General features: G+C 41.8%; 2 protein-coding genes across 8 annotated transcripts in view; one reads left to right on the top strand and one right to left on the bottom strand.

Moving 5' to 3' along the window:
- CARF (calcium responsive transcription factor) overlaps nucleotides 1-9631 on the bottom strand; it is a 74113-nt gene extending 64482 nt beyond the window's left edge. For 2 of the 7 annotated variants that reach the window (XR_003550129.1, XM_006153054.3), the window contains exons 1-2: nucleotides 8484-8565; nucleotides 1470-1640 (exon numbers count right to left, since the gene is read on the bottom strand). The gene's annotated coding sequence lies outside the window, so the exon portion shown is untranslated. Of the gene's footprint in view, nucleotides 1-1469; nucleotides 1641-5922; nucleotides 5972-7365; nucleotides 7561-8483; nucleotides 8566-9422 lie in introns of those variants that run through there. The other 5 variants (XM_006153055.2, XM_006153053.3, XM_006153056.3 and 2 more) reach the window with 5 other exon arrangements.
- Nucleotides 9097-19503, top strand: part of WDR12 (WD repeat domain 12) — a 36421-nt gene continuing 26014 nt past the window's right edge. Inside the window, exons 1-2 of the mRNA XM_014589568.2 lie at nucleotides 9097-9328; nucleotides 16797-16891. Coding sequence (XP_014445054.1) covers nucleotides 9288-9328; nucleotides 16797-16891 — 136 coding nt within the window. The 5' untranslated portion in view covers nucleotides 9097-9287. The remainder of the gene's footprint in view (nucleotides 9329-16796; nucleotides 16892-19503) is intronic.

Below are 19503 nucleotides of genomic sequence, written 5' to 3'. Positions count from 1 at the left end.
TAATCAGGACTCTGGCAGAAGTCTCCATCTGATAGAAAGTACCACTGAACATATTGCTAAGCTTGAAGCAGAGGCTAAATGGTTTGGTAGGAATATGGGGGCGGGTGAGGGTGATGGGGGAAGTTGTTTCCTTACTAGTCTTTGCTGGGGCCCAACTTCCCTTTTTTTTTTTTGGAGAGGTTTTTGCTATAGGGCACGTGCATTCACCAGAAAGACAGAGAGAGAAAGCGAGAAATCACCCCCTCGGGGAATGGCCACGCCGTAATCCCTTCTCCATTCTCCTCTCAGGATCTTGGGCACACACACACACACGCCCAGCATGAGTTTAAGCCACTGGGTCTGGGACTCGAACCGCGGTCGACTACTTGGGAGTCCAGCGACATAGCCATTAGGCTAACTGCTGGTCCCAGGTGCTCAGCATCTTAAAACACCGAAAATTTCGCCAGGTCCTTTATCTCAGCATATTGCTCTTTGAACCTCCCCATAGCCTTTCTGTGCTCTCTGCTTCCGCTTGTTTGTTGGGTCGTTCCTTCATAAAATCCTCCTACTGAAGTAATTGCTGTTTCTCACTAGCTATTAAATGGTCATTAGGAATCTTTTTTCATTCCTGTTCCCTCTGATGGAGTCTACAAACTGAGTTATTAGCCGCTTGTAATCTCAGGAGGACTTAGTATAAATTGTCTTGCATTGTTTCTTTATATTTGGGAAGAGTATGTTCATTTGTTTCATAGATCATAGTCTTCACATTTTCAAGAACTCGCATGCCTTCAAAGCCACTTTTTTTTTTTTTCAAATTCTTTTACAAAACAATGAGTTTCGGGAACCAGCAGTTAGCGTAATGGCTATGTCGCTGGACTCCCACATAGTCGACCGCGGTTCGCATCCTGGACCCGGTGGCTTAAAACTCACGCCTGGCGCGTGTGTGTGCGAGCCCAAGATCCTGAGGGGAGAATGGAGGAGAAGGGATTGTGGCATAGCCATCCCCCTTCGGGGGTGATTTCTCTCTTTTTTTCTGTCTCTCTCTGTCTTTCTGGCGAGCGCACACATCCTATAGCAAAAACCTTTCCAAAAAACAAAAAACGAGTTTCACCCTGAATAACTCTGAATAACTGCTCTGTGATCCAAGAGCCTCGAATGAATTTCTCCGAGGTCCTTGATAATGAAGTGCGCTAAGCCTGCAGACCCCAGTGAGTCCCTCTTCTTGCCACTGCCACCTGGGGCGGCCTCACAACCCACAGGGGTTTGTGTTCCTCTGCCACCCCAAAGTTGTCACTTTCAATTAGTTATAATAAATTACCCGGGCTGGCAGGTGGTGTGGTGGTTAAAGCACTGGACTCTCACTCAGCCAATGGTGGTTCCAGTCCCAGAGCTGGCAGCTTGCTTCCTCACTTCCCCTTTCTCTCTCTCTCTGGTCAAATTAAAATAATAATAATACATAAATAATTCTTCAAAAAAATAAAATAAATTACCTTCAGGCAATGACTCAAGAGTAAATTCTAGGCCCCCAGCTTTCCACTACCTTCAGAAATGTCCTTTCTTGTCCACTGAAGTTCTTTCAGGGGCAATCAATCATGAGAGTTGTAGCTTCATTTATACACAAGTTGTTATTGTGTCTTCACAGCAGCACAGCAGCATTTTTTCTGTAATAAGAATGCATTCAATGTACATTTTATTTTCCTACACCTAAATAAAAGAACTGAAGTTCATTATGCATGCTTGATTTTAAGAGAGTCATTACCAGCTCAGCATGGCAGAACCACCAATACACTGGGTTGAAGAGAACACCAGGACTGACTTTACAGATAACTGCATGTGTCCTGAGGTTGATTACTTAATCTCTCCGTGTCTGTTTCCTTGTCTAAATTTAGGAATTTGGACTATGGTCTTGTTTCAACTCTTATTCTATAACTACTGCAGAAACAAAGATCTTGCTAGCAAATTACATTTTTTTCTCAATGAAAATAATCACTAAGGGACCAGCAGTTAGTGTAATGGCTATATTGCTGGACTCCCACGTAGTTGACCGCAGTTCATGTCCTGGACCCAGTGGCTTAAAACTCACGCTGGGCGTGTGTGCGTGCGTGCCCAAAATCCCGAGAGGAGAATGGAGAAGGGATTGCGGCGTGGCCATCCCCACTGGGGGGATGATTTCTCACTGTCTCTCTGTCCCTCTCTGTCTGTCTGGCGAGTGCACATGCCTTTAGTGAAAATCTCTCAAAAAAAAAAAAATATATCACTAAGAGGACATCTTTGGGAGCCACATTAAGCTTGAAAATAAAATAATAAAATAAAATGAATAAAAGCCCTCATCCTTACTCCCCACTCCCATTCTAAAATTAACAGGCTTATTCGGGGCCAGCAAGTGGTGTGGTGGTTGGAGGTGCTGGACTCCCACATGGCCGACCACGGTTTGAGTCCTAGACCTGGCAGTTTGCTTTCCCACTACCACCCCCCCACCTGTCAAAGCAAAAATAAAGTTAAATAAAATCATCCAAAAAAAAATAATAAACACAAAAAACCAAACAGGCTTACTTTAAAAATAAATTTGCCAGAGGGTCCATGTGCTTCATAGAAAGTGAGAAAGCACCCTCCATGGGGGATGATCACACTGAGTCCAACCTCCTCCATTTCTCCCTCCTTTTGGGAGGGAGGCACATGCATGTATATGTGCCTGGTATGCTTCTTAATTTGCCCGGTGTGGGACTCAAAACCGTACATTCAGCCATATTAGATCCTGGCCATGTAACCACAAGGCCACAAGCTGGTCCAACAAGCTTACTTCTTAAGCAAGAAGTATTGGGATTGGATAAAGTAGAAAAAGGGCCAGCAGACTGAGTGGAGTTTAAGGCAACTGGATCCCCACATGGCTGACTGTTGGACCTGGTGGCTTGAAAAACACATTGGGCATGTGTGTGTGTGTGTGTGTGTGTGTGTGTGTGTCCAAAATCCCAAGAGGAGACTAGAGGAGAAGGAATTCCTGCATGGCCATCCCTATCAGGATGCTTTCTCACTTTCCCTTTCTCTCTGTCTCTGGCAAGCCCAAGCACCCCGTAGCAGAACATTATAAAAATAAAAAATAAATAAAAACAACACTTAAAAAAAAAAAGGCAAGAAAGAAAAAAGCAGAAAGAAAAAGCAAAATGCAAAGTATTAAATACGGAGTCCAAGGGTCAAAATGGCAAGCAGGCCTGCGGCTGCATCAGTTTGGTGCTGGATGGTATGCGAAAGTAGTATTACAATGCTGCAGGATTCAATAAACTGGGGTTAATGTGAGATGATACAATATATGAGAATGAAGATGTAAAAACTCATAAGAAGACTTCCTGAGAGCCTTTATAATGCCAAGATGTTTTACATTAAGAGAGCCCTGAAACAAAAAAAAGAGAGAGCCCTGGACCTGACCATGAGGTGGCAGATCTTGCCTAAAGAGCAATGGATAAAGTATGAGGGAAGTAATTTATACCTTGAACCATATCTGAAAGAGGTTATTCTGGAAAGAAAAGAGAGAATAGTAGACAAACAAGTAATGAAGTTGAAATTGTGGATACAGTTGTCCTTATAGTATTTTTATGAAGTTGGTTGAGCCTGAAACATATAACTTAAACATTATTTGGTCTGTAGAAGTATTACTTTAAATAAATGTCTACTGTAATCATAAACAATAAATAAAAAATAAGGAGTCTAGACAATAATGATTGGACTTCAGAAATAAACTAAGATAAAGCCAGGTTAATAGCCCTGTGCTTAAGGAAGCTGGATCCCATATGGCCCACCATAATCTGAATCAATGGCCTCAGTAACCTGAAAAACATACCCAGCACATATGTATACATGCCACAAATGCCAAAAGGATGGAGAAATGGAGAAGGGATTGCAGTGTGACCATGCCCAACTGGACTGTGTACTTTCTCCCTCTCTCTTCAAATTGTGCTTGCAAATTCCTTTCTGAATGCTTCAGATCAAATTTTAAAAGTGGATTTTATCTGGGTCCAGCAGGTGGTGGAGTGGTTAAGGCACTGGACTCCCATGTAGTCGACTATGGTTTCAGTCTTCGACCCAGCAGCTTGAAACTCACACCACGTGTGCATGCATGCCCAAAATCCTAAGAGGAGAATGGAGAAGGGATTGCAGCGTGGCCATCCTCCCTGGGGCATGATTTCTTGCTTTCCCTCTCTCTGTCTTTCTGGCTAGCACATGCACCCTATAACAAAAATCTCTAAATAAAATAAAAAAATAATAAACAGAAAAGTGGATTTTATCTTACATCAAAAGCAAAGATTTAGCAGAAACTATGAAATTAGTAGTCTAGTGTTTTTATTTACAGGGAGGAAGAGTTTGGTTTTTTTTTAATCATTACACATAGCGAATGCATGACAGAGGGGAGGAGCCTATTCAGGCTGCAGTCACTCACTTCTCTATAATGGATAACATCTGAGCTACTGCTGCTTTGACCTTTTTAAACAACAATTCTATTCAAATTTTAGAGATAATTTTTAAAAAATTATTATTGTAATTTCTGATTTACATATAAAATGGTTGTACATCTTTGTTTTGTTTTTGTTTTTTTGTTTTGCTATAAGGAGCATGCACTCACCGGAGACGTAGATAGATAAAGTGAGAAATCACTATGGCCACGCTGCTTGTTTTCCATTTTTCTCTCAGGATTTTGGATACATACATGCTTCCAGCATGATTTTCAAACTACCAGGTCCAGGACTCAAACCAGGGAGTTGGCTATGTAGGACTCTGTGTCTTAACCTCTACGCCACCTGCAAGCCCACTGTGTGATTTTTTAAAAAAGCATATATACATCTCAGTTGTACCTTTTTTTTTTTTTTAAGAGAGAGTTCTGCTATAGACTGTGTGCACTCACTCTACAGTGCAGTGACAGAGAGAAAGCAAGAAATCACCACACCACAACCTCTTCTCCTCCATTCTCCTCTCGAGATTTTAGGCAGGCACGCACACACAACCAGTATAAGCTTCAAGTCGCCAGGTCCAAAACTCAAACTGCAGTCTACTACGTGGGAGTTCAGTGATATAACCATTACACCATCTGCTGGCCCCCCTCAGTTGTCGTTTCTAAAAAACTATCTTAACATCTGATTATGTTAAGCTTACCCAAAGATTTCTGTGTATTAAAATTTATCCTTTAAGGGACCGGCAAACTGTAGTCGGCCCTGTGGGAGTCCAGCTCCTTAACCACCACATCACTTACTGGCTCCAGGGTCTGGGACTTGAACCACACTGATGGTCGGTCATGTGGGATCCAGTCACCTTAATCACCATGCCACCATCTAGCCTCTTCCTTTCTTTCTTTCTTTCTTTCTTAAGGTTTGCCATAGAACGAATGAGTAGCCTTTTTCTTTCTTTCTTTCTTTCTTAAGGTTTTTGCCGTAGGACAAGTAAGCTCACAGAGACAATGAGAGAGAAACTGAGAAATCACCTCCCCAGGGGGATGGCCATGCTGCAATTCCTTCTTCTCCATTCTCCTCTCGGGATCTTGGGCATGTGCACATATGCACCCAGGACATGAACCGCAGTCAGCCATGTGGGAGTTTAGCACATTAACCACCTATTTGCTCCTAACTGGCCTTCTTTTCTCTTTTTAAAGATTTGTCCTCCTTGGGCCAGCAGACTGTTTAACGGTTATGTCACTGGACTCCTACATAGTCAACTGTGTGTTAAGTCCTGGACACAGGGTTTGAAATTCATACCAGGGTGTGTGTGTGCGAGCATGCCAAAGATTCTGAGATGAGAAGGGACTGCAGCATGGTCATCACCCTGCGGGGGGGTGGGGGGGGAAGAAGGGTGATTTCTTGCTTTCTGTCTTTCAATCTCAGTCTCTCTCTCCAGTGAGGGCACACGTCCTATAGCAAAAATCTCTCTAAAAAGGAAAAAAAAAAATTGCCCATGACATACCAGGTCTTCAGCTTGTAACAGGATCCTGGCCCTCCCATGCACTCTTGGCCTGTGGAGACAGTGTCTTAGCAGCATGCAACAGTGGCTGAGCCCCACTTTGCTCTGAGATCTTTATAGACTATTTCATTTAACCCTTATAATGGTTCTGAAGGAGAGCTTATTGTTTTTTCATAATTAGAAAAATGAAGCTATCAAGTGAACAGCTTAAGATCACAAATAATATTAGCTTCAGATTCAAAACTAAATAGAAAATGGCCACAAAAAAAATTAGGACTCCAAAACCCATACATAGTCTTTGTACCGTCCATGCTATGCCATTATATATAGAAAAAGACACTATAATAATCACAAATATATTTTCCAGGTTATGTTTCTCCAGATAACAATATATCTTTATAAGGACCGTAGAAAAAAGATCCTGCAGGAAATGATTAAGAACTAAAAGCTTGCCGTTAACATTCTAGTTACACTTATGAAAAACACTCAGTAAAAGCATTATTAGCTCTCCTAAATTTTTTTTTGGAGGCAACACCAAACGTGACACAAGTCACAGTTGGAAAGAAACCAAAAACATATTGGGTATTTAATTATTCTGGAATATTAATTTTTCCCTAAGTGAAAAATGTGTTTTAGTGAATTCAAGATTCCTGCTTAGCAAATTGAAAGCCTTATTTTATTGGACATATATTCAGCTTTGGAATCTTTTTTTCAAATGAAGATGAACTATATTGACCCTATTGGGTATTATATATTCTTAAATTCCAAATTTAGGATCTTTTAAATTAATGACTGCTTAAAATGTCAACCTGATTAGCTACACATTTTATTATTTTAATTTTAATTTTTTAGTTTTTTTTTTTAGAGAGAGAGATTTTCACTATATGGTGTGTGTACTCACAGGGAGACAGAGTGAGAGATCATCCCCCAGGGGGATGGCCACACCACAATCCCTTCTCCATTCTCCACTTGGGATTTTGGGCACATGCACACACATGCAGCCAGTGTGAGTTTCAAGCTGCCAGGTCCAGAACTCCAACTGCAGTCAGCCATGTGGGAGTCCAGCACCTTAACCATTACACCATCTGTAGGCCCAACTACAAATTTTTGAGATATTCTGACCTATGATGTAGCATCATACATATGAATGCAAAAGCAAGACTTCAATGAAGAAAGTGTTTCAAGTTTCAGGTGCCCAAGGTATTCAGTGTATTACTTCTCACCATTACACTGAATCACACTGTTAAATGGCCACAGTTTCTATTAGCAAGCCCAGTAGTAACATGTGATTTCCTGGGACTTTAGCATCCAGCTGTGTTTTCTTTTTTTTTTTTTTCCATTTTATTACTCTATGGATATGGCTATTTCTCCCTAATTTGTTCCCATTGGCTTCTAGCTAAACTTGAATTGGTAACTCCTACGATGGTAATAATAATTACCACTTACTGAGTGCTTCCTATGTGGAAGTCTTGCAGTTGACCGTGTATCATGAAGAGGTTAACTGAATAGCAGAGGAAGTATTGGAACCCAGACATTCTGGTTTCAAGGCCTGCCTTCTATAAAGTTGAATAAATTGAAAACAGTCCTTGTTTTATTGTCAGAGCTCTCTAAAAAAAGACTAATTCTTTCTACTGCCAACCATTTAAATCTTTTCTGTAGCTGATCTGAATATCAGGCGTCTACGAAACCCTCATACATCTTTAAGGAACGAAAACAAAGAGCAAAGCTGTAGTGTCTTCACCTGCCCACATACCGCTGTGCCCACACACTTGGCAATGTAGTTCTGCCTGACTCTAAATTATTGCTAACTCCTGAATTCCTCCTTTTGGAACTGTTCTGGCGAACGCTGGAAAAGGTGATTTTGGGAGCTGGAGAGTATCCCCACACACACCCATTTTCTCGGAATAACAACTATAATGAAGTATTAGACTAATTCTCGGGACCACTGAGATCAAGACAAGACTCTGGGTAACTTCAAGACCAAAAAAGAAAAGTTAAAAAAAAAAAAAATCAGGGATTCAAGGATGTTTTTATACTGCTCTAAAACTAAGGTCTTGAAAGGCTCAGGAAGGGGGAGAAGACCCTACGGCGCAGGGCAGCGCGGGGGACCACACCGGGCGCTCCCCGCCCAGGGCTGCGGGTGCTCCTCAGCGGCGGCGGGGCGTCCTCGGGCGCAGCAGCCCTCAAAACACCTCAACGGCACCTCCTCCTGCTGCCTGCCTCCCCCGAGCCCACGAGCCCCATGCCGGGCCGGGAGTACTAGGCCACGCCATGTGGGGTCCCCAAAGACGCCCACAGGCGGGGTGGCAGAGGGAGCCGTCAGTGCCGGGCTGCAGCGGAGACCGCGGGCGGCGGTTGCTACGAGCCCGGCCGGGTCAGGAGGGGACGCGAGGAGGCGGCGGGAGGAAGAAAGGGGGGTTGGAGGGTAGCGTCAGGCCCGGCGGCGCAGACAGCTCTGCCAAACCTCCGCCTCCCCCAGCCCTGCCGCCGCCGAGAGCCCCACCGGGCGAGGAGGGAAGTCCGCCGGAGCAGAGGGGAGAATATTCAAAACGAGTCTACTCAACCTCGTCTTGGCTCCGAGGCCCCGCCATGGAGACCAGCACAATGCGCAGGCGCGCCTGTCCGGGAGCGCGCGGCGCAGACCCGCGAGTTAGGACCACGATCGGCCACCGTCGTGCTTTTCCTTTCTGATTCGCTCTTTCTATCGTGTTTCCGCCGGGGTCGGATCTGAAACCGGAAGCTAGCGGCTAGAGTACATTTCCAATATCGGCCGAGTAAGTGTGTGGCAGCAGATATGCATGAGAAAAGTACGGGGCAGGCTTTAGTCAATCAGAACCGAAGATAGAGAAAATTTAATAGGTAACCGGCTGGAGTCAGGGCTTTAAAACAAGTCAGATATTCTTGAGGGCAATGTGGCAATAAAGACTACAATTCCCAGTTGTCACAACGTCTGAGACGCGCTGCTTCGTGGGAGTTGTAGTATCTATAAACTGCGTTTAAAGTATCCACCCAAGGATAGCTTTTTTTCCTTCTTAAATAATTAAATTGGGTATTTCTCTATCTTCCTTATAGGGCCCTAAATGTTTGGCATGAACTCCAACAAAGAGTAAAGGGACACGCTGCCTTTAAGACTCTGCTTTACTGATCGATGATCCCTAAATCTGGGAATAGGTATTTGACTTTGTGGGCAGGGCCTCTGCGGAAGGGCAACCTCGTGGTGTCGCCGGGTTTGGATCACAGCATCTCGTCTACCTGTGCAGTCTGATTTTGAGCGACCTCTTCTTGTAGTCCGACAGGGCAAGAGCTCCTGTTTTCTGACTACTAGTACGTACGTTTCTTCGGGCAAATCTTGTGTATACTCCCCCACCATGGCTCAGCTCCAGACACGCTTCTACACTGAGAACAAGAAGTAAGTACAGCGTCTCCCACTCTTGAATCTCCTCCCTAGGATCCTTTCCCTCGATCCCTTCTGTATGACCTTGTGAATCCCTGGTTGTCTTTACCTTTGCACTTCCCACCCCTTTATTTATTTCGTTGGACTCCTCGCTTGTGCCGTTCTTCACTGACGTTGCAAAGAGTGCCTTGGAAGGATTTCACAGGGACCTTCTTAGTAGTCCCCCGAGATCATCTCTTTTCTTGCCCAGCTGCGTGGACTCTGTTTAATCATTTGATATGTGAATGTGGATGGGACTGAAGGGCTTCAGGTTCACTCTCTGAATGAAGCCTACTTCTGTGCGTAACTTAATGAACAATGGGCCATGTCATTACAGGCTGTCTGCTAGTGGTGATTCAAAGTTTAAGTAGGTGATAGGAAATGCTTTTGTGATTAGGGAGTTGGTAGAACTGGTTTTTGATAAGAGAGTCTGAACTCAATTCAGTTATAGATTTGAGAATAATATACACATGTACATAAAATATAGTATGTAATTGAAGTATAATGTATTTATACACCTAAGCTATGTATTTATTTATATGTAGACGTATTTGTCGATGATGTATGTGTGTGTATATTATGTATAGAAAAACAGTAGTGCCAAGCTATAGTATCACCACATTCCTTGAACAATATTAAATTAGTTGGGACCAGCAGTTGGTGTAATGGCTATGTCGTTAGACTCCCATGTAGTTGGCCACGGTTTGAGTCCTGGACCCAGTGGCTTACACTCACACTGGGCACATATGTGTGCATGCCCGCCCAAGATCCCCAGAAGAGAATGAAGGAGAAGGGATTGGGTTGTGACCATCCCCTCTGGGGGGTGATTTCTCGCTTTCTGTCTCTCTGTCTCTATCTTTCTGATGAGCCCACACGCCCTATAGCAAAAACCTCTACAAAAAAAAAATTAATTAAGCAAATAAGTATAGATACACATCTTAGTAGTTTCATATGTATTAGCATTATGTATAAACATTTTTACCAATGGTTCCTAGCTCTGTGACATTTCATTGAAACCTAATTATAGGCTGTTTTGTGGTGTACATTGTACTGTTAAATTTTCTTTCTGTTTGCCTGGTTTCTTCAGTTATAATATAGTTTAAGTTCATTGAAGACAGGAACTATGTATGAAGCTTCTTGGATTGACTGAGTCAACCATGTCAAATTTTTCTGGTGCTAATCGTAAATAATAAATATTTGGTCATTGGGAAAGTCATGATGCATTTTTGCATAGAGAAGCATAGAAAAATGTGTCATGAGTTTCCCTCCAACCTAATATTTTGTTGTATTGGGGGCCAGCAGGTTTGGTGGTGGTTAAGGCTGTGGACTCCCACATGGCTGACCATCGTTCAAGTCCTGGATCCAGTGGCTTGAAACTCACACCAGGCACATGTGTGTGCATGCCCCAAATCCCGAGAGAATAGAAGAGAAGAGATTGTGGTGTGGCTATCCCCTGGGGTGTGTATGGGGGGTGGGGGTGATTTCTCACTTTCTCACATTTTCTGTCATTGTCTCCAGTGAATGCACTCACCCTATAGCAAAAATCTCTCTCTCTCAGAAAAAAAAAAAAAGAAATTAGCTAGACCTTATAAATCATAGTCATTCCTCATTTGTTATTGCTTACAGTGTATGTAAATTGTATAATCAGTGTACATCAGTCTACAGTCATGCATCACTTAAAGACCAGAATATGTTCCAAGTTTTGTGGTGTTCTACGAAATGTGTCTTTAGGCCATTTTGCCTTTGTGTGAACACAGCAGACTGTAATCCACAAACTTAGATGGTATAGTTTACTACACCCAAAGGCTATGCATAGAGAGTAGAGTGTATGTTTCTTATGGGACCATTGTGGAATATGAAGTCTGTTGTTGACTGAAGTGTTCTTATGAGGTGTATAATAGTATACTTCTTTGCTTAGTCTAATGCTTCTCAAGGAATGTGGTGATGCAATAAGATAAACATTTAAAAAAATTTTTTTCTGTAGAGGTTTGTTTTTTTTTTTTTTTTTTTTACTTTGGGGGGCTACACTCTCCAGAGAGACAGAGAAAGACAGAGAGACAGAAAGCAAGAAATCACTCCCCAGGGGAGATGGCCATGCTGCAGTCCCTTCTTCTCCATTCTCCTCTCGGGATCACATGCACACACACGTGCCCAGTATGAGTTTAAGCCACTGGGTCCAGGACATGAACTGCGGTCAACTACATGGGAGTTCTGCAACATAGCCATTATGCCAACTACAGGTCCCCCCAGATTTTTTTCTAAGATGCAGTCTGGCCATGTCACTGTTCTCTTGCCTCAGTCTTCCGGCCAGGATTACAGGTGCCCACTGCCAGGCCTTTTTTCAGACGGGATCTTGCCATGTTCCCCAGGCCACCCTGAGGTAGGAATCCTCCTCTCCACAGCTCCCCAAATCACTGAGATTACAGGCCCATGCCACCATGCCCAACATTTAGGTTTTGCAGGGAATCTAACCCTGGCTTCTTGTGTAGTGCTGCCTGGAAACTCAGTGTCTTAGCTGCGTGCCACTGTAGCTAGGCCACCACTGTATTTTTTTTCACTGAAATTTTGTAGAGACACTTGTTGATTCATATGAAATTATAAGAAATAAGAGCAATTAATTTTAATCCCTAAAATAAATTGATAACAGTTGTGTATGTTTGTATATATGTGTGCATGTTTGTATTTAGGTTCTTCAAAGGTAACAAAACTTAAGAGTTAAAATATTCCTCTTTCTTTTAAATAATATGTTTTTGTTGTTGTTGTTTTTTCTTTTTTGGAGAGGCTTTTTTTTTTTAAGCTATAGGGCGCATGCACTCTCCGGAAAGACAGACAGAGAGACAGAAAGCAAGAAGTCACCCTCCAGTGGGGATGGCCACGCCACAATCTCTTCTCTTCCATTCTCCTCTCAGGATCTTGGGCACACACACACACCTGTCCGACTTGAGTTTAAGCCACTGGGTCCGCGACTTGAACCACGGTCGACTACATGGGAGTCCAGCGACATAGCCATTACACTAACGGCTGGTTCCTTAAATAATGTTTTGATCAGTCAAATGAGGGAGAAAAGTCATACATATATATGTGTGTAATTCATATATATACCTTTATTCAGGTGTGTGAGGGATAATTATGCAATGCTCCCCCTCACATTTTACTGACCACATTATTAAGTAAAATGAAGAAACAATTTTTTTTTTTTTTTTTTTTAGATTTTTGCCATAGCATATAAGCACTTCCTGAAGAGAAAGGGAAACTGAGAAATCACCCCCTGGGGGGGTGGGGATGACCACACCAAATTCCCTTCTCCATTCTCGTCTCAGGATTTTGGGCACACACACACACACCTGGTGTCATTTCAAGCTGCTAGATCTGGCACTCGAACCTCAGAGTCAGCCATGTGGGATCCAGTGTCTCAACCACTCTGCCACCTGCTGGCCTGAGAAACAAAACTTAATTCCTAGGTTTAGTAACCTTTTGGAAAACCTAAAATAACTGCTTTTTTGACATGATATAGTTATGGCTTTAATACTTAAACTGTAGTTTGACTACCAGCAGCATCATATTTGCATAGCTGTACAACCATCACCACAATCCATTTCAGAACATTTTTTCATTGTCCTTTAGCTATCATCCCCCTCCCCCCCACACACACTTTTAGGTACACTGACTCTAATCAACCACTTACCTACTTTCTATTTCTGTAGATTTGTTTATTCTGGACATTTTGTATAGATGCAGTTATCTAACGTGGTCTTTTGTTACTGGTTTTAGCATAATGTTTTCATGGTTCATCCATGCTATAGTCTGTATTAATACTTCATTTCTTCTATGGCCAAATAATATTGCATTGGGTATGCTGTATCGTTCCACTCATCAGCAAATTAATATTCAGGTTATTTACTTTTAGCCATTATGAGTGGTTCTTTGAACATTCACACACAAGTTTTTGTGTAAATGTAAGTTTTCATTTATCTTGGGTATGTATTTAGAAGTGGCGTTCCTAGGTCGGATGGTCATTTCATGTATACCTTTTTGAGGAAATGCTGGACTGTTGTTCTTGTTCTTTTTAATTTTCCAGAGGATCCATTCTCTTGCCAGAGAGAAATGAGACAGAGAAAAAGTGAAAAAGCAGTTCTTGTGGAAAACAGTCATGCCTTAATCCTTTCTCTTCCATCTCCGCACTACTTTTGGGATTTTGGACGTACATGCACGTACACCTGGCATATTTTTCAAGCCACCAGAACCAGCGCTTGAGCTGCAGTCAGTCATGTGGGATCCAGCCACCTTAACTAGTGTACCACTGGCTGACTCACTGCCAGACTGTTTACTGAAGCAACTGCATCATTTAACGTTGCCACCTGTATTGGATGAGTGTTCCAATTTCTATGTATCTTCACAATTACTCCCATCTTTTTTTTTTTTTTTTTTTGAGAGGATTTTGCTATAGGGCGTGTGCGCTCGCCAGATAGAAAGAGAGAAATCACCCCCCCACCCCCCCGGGGGATGGCCACACGGCAATCCCTTCTCCATTTTCCTCCCTGGATCTTGGGCACACACGCACACATGCCCGCTGTGTTTTAAGCCGCCAGGTCCAGGACGTGAACCGCAGTCAACTACATGGGAGTCCAGTGACATAGCCATTACACTAACTGCTGGTCCCACTCCCGTCTTTTTTATTATACCCTCCTTAGAGGGTGTAAGGTGATATTTCATTGTGATTTGTTTTTCATTTCCCTGATGACTAATGATAGCTAATGATAGGCATCTTTTTATATGTCTATCAGTCATTTCTATATCTTCTCTGGAGAACTATCTATTTAGATCCTTTGCCTATAAAATTTCATTATCCTTTTTTTGGGGTGGGGGGTGGGGAGAGGTTTTTGGTATAGGGTGTGTACGTTTGCCAGAAAGACACAGAGAAACAGAAGCAAGAAATCACCCCACAAGGGAGATAGCCATGCCACAATCCCTTCTCCTCTTGGGATCTTGGGCACACATGCACACGCACCCAGCATGAGTTTAAGCCACTGAGGCCAGGACTCAATCCGCAGTTGACTTCATGGGAGTCTAGCAACATAGCCATTAGGCCAACTGCTGGCCCCCAAAATTGATTATCTTTTATTATTGCATTATGCATGCTCTTTATATTTTCTGGATACAAACTCATTTTAACATATGTAATTTGTACACATTTTTCTCAGCTTTTTTTAGAAGAATTATTTATTTAATTTCATTTTATTTTAATTTGATCAGAGGGGGGGGTTGGTGTGTGTGTGTGAGAAAGCAACCCACCCAGGTTGGGGACTTGAAACATGGTTGGCCATATGGGAGTGCCCAGCACCTTAACCACCATGCCACCTGCTGGTCCCTCAGTTTCTCTTTTATGAGTCTCTTAACCTACCTCCTATCATGTATTTTTCTAATCCAGTTTCCATTTTATATCCAGAAAGATCTAATTAAACAAAATTCTGATGATATTATTCCTTACCTTGGACTGCTACTGTGGTTCCTTTTGTCTCAGAAAAAAAGTAAAACTAACTCTTTTGCCTAGAGTAAGATCATAGTTTCTGGAATAAGCTGAGTGGACATTTTAAAAACTTTCAGCTGTGTTTTTTCTGTTCTTCCTGCTTTCCTATACCCCTTTTTCTTGCCTGCCTCTCCATAACCTGGTAAAGATAACTTAAAAAAATATCTTTAAGGGGCCAGCAGTTAGCATAATGGCTATGTCTTTGCACTCTCATGTAGCTGTGGTTCATGTCCTGGACCTGGTGGCTTAAACTCATACCGGGTGCCTGTGTGTGAGTGCCCAAGATCTCAAGAGGAAAATGGAGGCGAAGGATTGCGGTGTGGTCATCCCCCCCCCGGGGGGGGTGATTTCTCGCTTTCTGTCTCTCTGTCTCTCTCTGTCTTCCTGGCGAGCACACGCGCCCTATAGCTAAAACCTCTCCAAAAAAAAAAGCTAAAAGATACAACTTTAAAAATGATCTCTTTTTGTGCATCTTTTTTTTTAATGCATCTTTTCAAACCTTACTCCCCAACCCTCCTTTTTCTGGTTGAAATTGCCTATTGCTTCTTTGTTCTTTTATATATACACTAATGACATTATTATTTTAATTCAGTATTTTTAAAAAGATTTATTTATTATTTATTTTATTTATTTTAGTTTGACCAGAGAGAGAGAGTGAAAGTGAGGAAGCAAACCACCAGGCCCGGGATTCAAACCGTGGTCAGCCATGTGGGAGTGTCCAGCATTTTAGCCACCACGCCACCCCCTGGTCCCGACGTAATTTTTTTGATATACATTCAATCACTCTATATTGTTACAGCTTACAAAACAAATTTTCCCACTGTGAATACACTATATATTAGTCTAGTTAAATATATTCTCATATACATTATCAACAGATAATTTTCCAGTTTTGTGTTCCTTAAATGTTTTGCTTCTTTCTTTTTCCCCTTGATTCCCTTTCTCACCATCTCCCATTTCCCACCCTCTTCCCACACTGTCTCTAGTACCTGCAATTGTTTTTCATGCCTTTATGTCTTCTTTGAGTTTCTACATTAGAGTACAGACATTTGGTATAAAATGGGGACATACAATGCCTCTCTTTCATAGTCTGGCTTGCTTTGCTTAGCAGTAAATCTTCTATATTTGTCCACTTTCTATCAAATGCCAGGATCTGATTTTTTAATAGATAAATGGTACTCCATAGCATATATGTGCCACACTTTTTTAATCCATTCATTTGTTCATGGACGTTTGGGTTGGCTCCATGTTTTAGCAATTGTGAATAATGCCATAAACATAGATGTGCAAGTACTTTTCCAACAGAGTGTATTCCTATCCTTTGGATAGATACTCAGGCGTGGAATTCCTGGATCAAATGGTAGTTCTATTTGTAGGTCTTTGAGGAACCTCCATATTGTTCTCCACAGTGGCTGTACTAATTTACATTCCTACCAACAGTGTATGAACATTCCCTTTTCACCACAGCCTCACCAGCGCTTCCCATTTTTTTTCTTATAATTATTTATTTCATTTTATTTAGTCATTCATGTGTTTTGATTTGACCAGAGAGAGACACTCACAGAGAAGAGAGAGGGAAAGTGAGAAAGCAAGCCACCAGGTCTGGGACCTGAACCATGGTTGGCCATGTGGGAGTGTCCAGTGCCTTAACCACCATACCACCTGTTGGCCCCCCATTTTTAATTTTTTTTAATCTTAGCCATTCTGACTAGGGTTAGGACGACATTGTTCTTACAAAACTTCACTGTGTTTGATTACTAGACAGTAAACCAAGGCCATGATTTAATTCATTTTAACTTACTTCATGCAAAATGTCTGGCGTGTAATAGGTACCCAATATATATTTGTTGAATAAATCAATAAGCATTTATTAAATATCTGCAGACTTGATCATGATGTATCATTTCCTTTTTACAGATATGCTGTTGAAGATGTTCCCTTCTCAATCCCTGCCACCTCTGAAATTGCCGACCTTAGTAACATAATCAACAAACTGCTACAGGCCAAAAATGGTGGGTATATGTGGTCTGAAATGTTAGGAGAGAATATAGTGCCACTCACTATACTAAAATGCATTATTTTTTTTGCCTTATTTTATAATACTGGTGAATTTTGTAATGATAAAATTTATAAATAATAGCTTACAGGCTTTCCTGGTGGATAATACTTCGGAAGAAAAATTTTTAGAAAAAATCATTTCTGTTTAATCTGCTTTTAAGGCAATACGGAGATAAGGTGGCTGTAATTTAGGAACAGATTTTAGTGTAATAGTTATGATTTGAAGGTGATCAAGACATTGTGATTGTGCTATGGAGAAATGGAGAATGTGAGCATAAAAGTATGGTGCATAGGCCTCACTGGCTAGTGAAACACAAAAATGAAATTATAATATCAGTGTTTGAGCATTTATTTCATATAATAGTAGAATGTCAAAATTAATACTGGTATTTTACTTTCTGTGTTCAGAATTTATTTAAAAAATTAGATGTGGGAACCAGCAGTTAGCGTAATGGCTATGTCGCTGGACTCCCATGTAGTCGACCGCAGTTCGTGTCCCGGACCTGGTGGCTTAAAACTCACGCCGGGCGCGTGTGCGTGCATGCCCAAGATCCCGAGAGGAGAATGGAGGAGAAGGGATTGCGGCGTGACCATCCCCCCTGGGGGGTGATTTCTTGCTTTCTGTCTCTATGTCTCTCTCTGTCTGTCTGGCGAGTGCACGCGCCCTACAGTGAAAAAAAAAAATCTCTCAAAAAAAAAAAAATTAGATGTAACAAAAATTTGTAAATACCCAAGCATATCAAGTAAAACATTTATAAAGATATAAATTTCAAACACTAGCTATTAAACTCATGAATTATTTGCCCAGTAAGTTATTATGAACATGTATGTAAAACTATAGATGAAATAAGGTTGATCATGACTTGTTGTTAATAGCTGAAGTTGGATGATAGTTATATGGAGGTTTATTGGTTCTTTATTCTCCACTTTAACATATGTTTGACATTTTCTACAAGAAAGTTCTTTATAAAAGTAATGAGGTATTACATAAAATAGAGGAAATTTAAACATGAAGAATTGAGAATAACTATGATTTTTCTTTTTTTTTTCTTAAGAATTATTTAATTCCATTTGTTATCATTTCTTAATTTGACTAGAGAAAGACTGAGAGAGAGAGAAAGGGAAAGCAGGAAAGCAAGCCTCCAAGTCTGGGACTAGAACTGCAGTCAACCATGTGGAATCCAACACTTCAACCACCATGCTACCTACTGGCCCCTGATTTTTTTCTTTCTTTTGAGAGAGGTTTATGCTGTAGTGTTTATGCGTTTGCCAGAGGGACAGATAGAGGCAGAGAAAGAGAGAACAAGAAATCATCCCCCAGGAGGGATGGCCACACTGCAATCCCTTCTCCATTCTTCCTTCAGGATTTTGGGCATGCATACATACACACCCACCCAGAATGACCTTCAAGCTACCAGATCCAGGACTTGAACTGTGGTCAGCCATGTGGAAGTCCACGGCATTAATCACTATGCCACATGCCAGCCCTTATAACTGATTTCTTTTTTAAAGCAAAAGTTGGGGGCTGGCAGGTGGCATGGTAGGTAAGAGAACTAGACTCCCACATGGCCAACCATGGTTCGATTCCCGCCTGGACCTGGCAGCTTGCTTTCTCAGTTCTCTCTCTCTCTTTCTCTCTCTTGCTTTCACTCTGGCTCTCTCTGGTCAAATTAAAATGAATAAATAGGGACCAGCAGTTGGTGTAATGGCTATGTCTCTGGAGTCTCATGTAATTGACCGCAGTTCGAGTCCTGGACCCGGTGGCTTAAACTCACACCAGGCACTTGTGCATCGTGCCCAAGATCCCAAGAGGAGAATGGAGGAGAAGGGATTGGGACATGGCAACCCCCCTAGGGGACAATTTCTCGCTTTCTGTCTTTCTGGTGAGCATGTGCTCTATAGCAAAAACCAACCCCCCTTAACAAAAAAGAAAAATAAATAAATGAAGTTAAACAAAATAATTCTTTAAAAACAAAAACAAAAGTTGGGGCCAGCAGATAGTGTAGTGGGTAAGACTCTGAGTTCCCATATGACTGATCATGGTTTTTGAGTCTTGACTCTGCCAGCTTGCTTTCTCTCTCTCTCTCTCTCTTTGGTGAGGCACATGCACTATAGCAAAATTTAAAAATAATGATAATGATAAATAAAATTAAATAAGTAGTTATTTCAACCAAAAGAAGAGCAAATCTTGTCAATGAAGTCACCATTGAAAAGTATAAAAATATACCAGGCGGGACCAGCAGTTAGCGTAATGACTATGTTGCTGGACTCCCACATAGTCAACCGCGGTTCATGTCCCGGACCCGGTGGTTTAAAACTCACGCCGGGCGCGTGTGTATGCGTGCCCAAGATCCCGAGAGGAGAATGGAGGAGAAGAGACTGCGGCATGGCCATCCCCCAGGGGGGTGATTTCTCGCTTTCTGTCTCTCTGTCTCTCTCTGTCTGGCGAATGTACACGCCCTATAGCAAAAACCTCTAAAAGAAATATATTAATAATAACACCAGGCAAATATTTTTCTATGCAGATTTGAAAGCTCTTTGTACTCCACCCTAGTTGGACAAATGG

The sequence above is a fragment of the Tupaia chinensis genome, unplaced genomic scaffold (assembly GCF_000334495.1).
Source record: "Tupaia chinensis unplaced genomic scaffold, TupChi_1.0 Scaffold000361_2, whole genome shotgun sequence".
In the NCBI taxonomy this organism is placed as follows: domain Eukaryota; kingdom Metazoa; phylum Chordata; class Mammalia; order Scandentia; family Tupaiidae; genus Tupaia; species Tupaia belangeri.
This window is presented reverse-complemented; position numbering and strand designations above follow the sequence as displayed.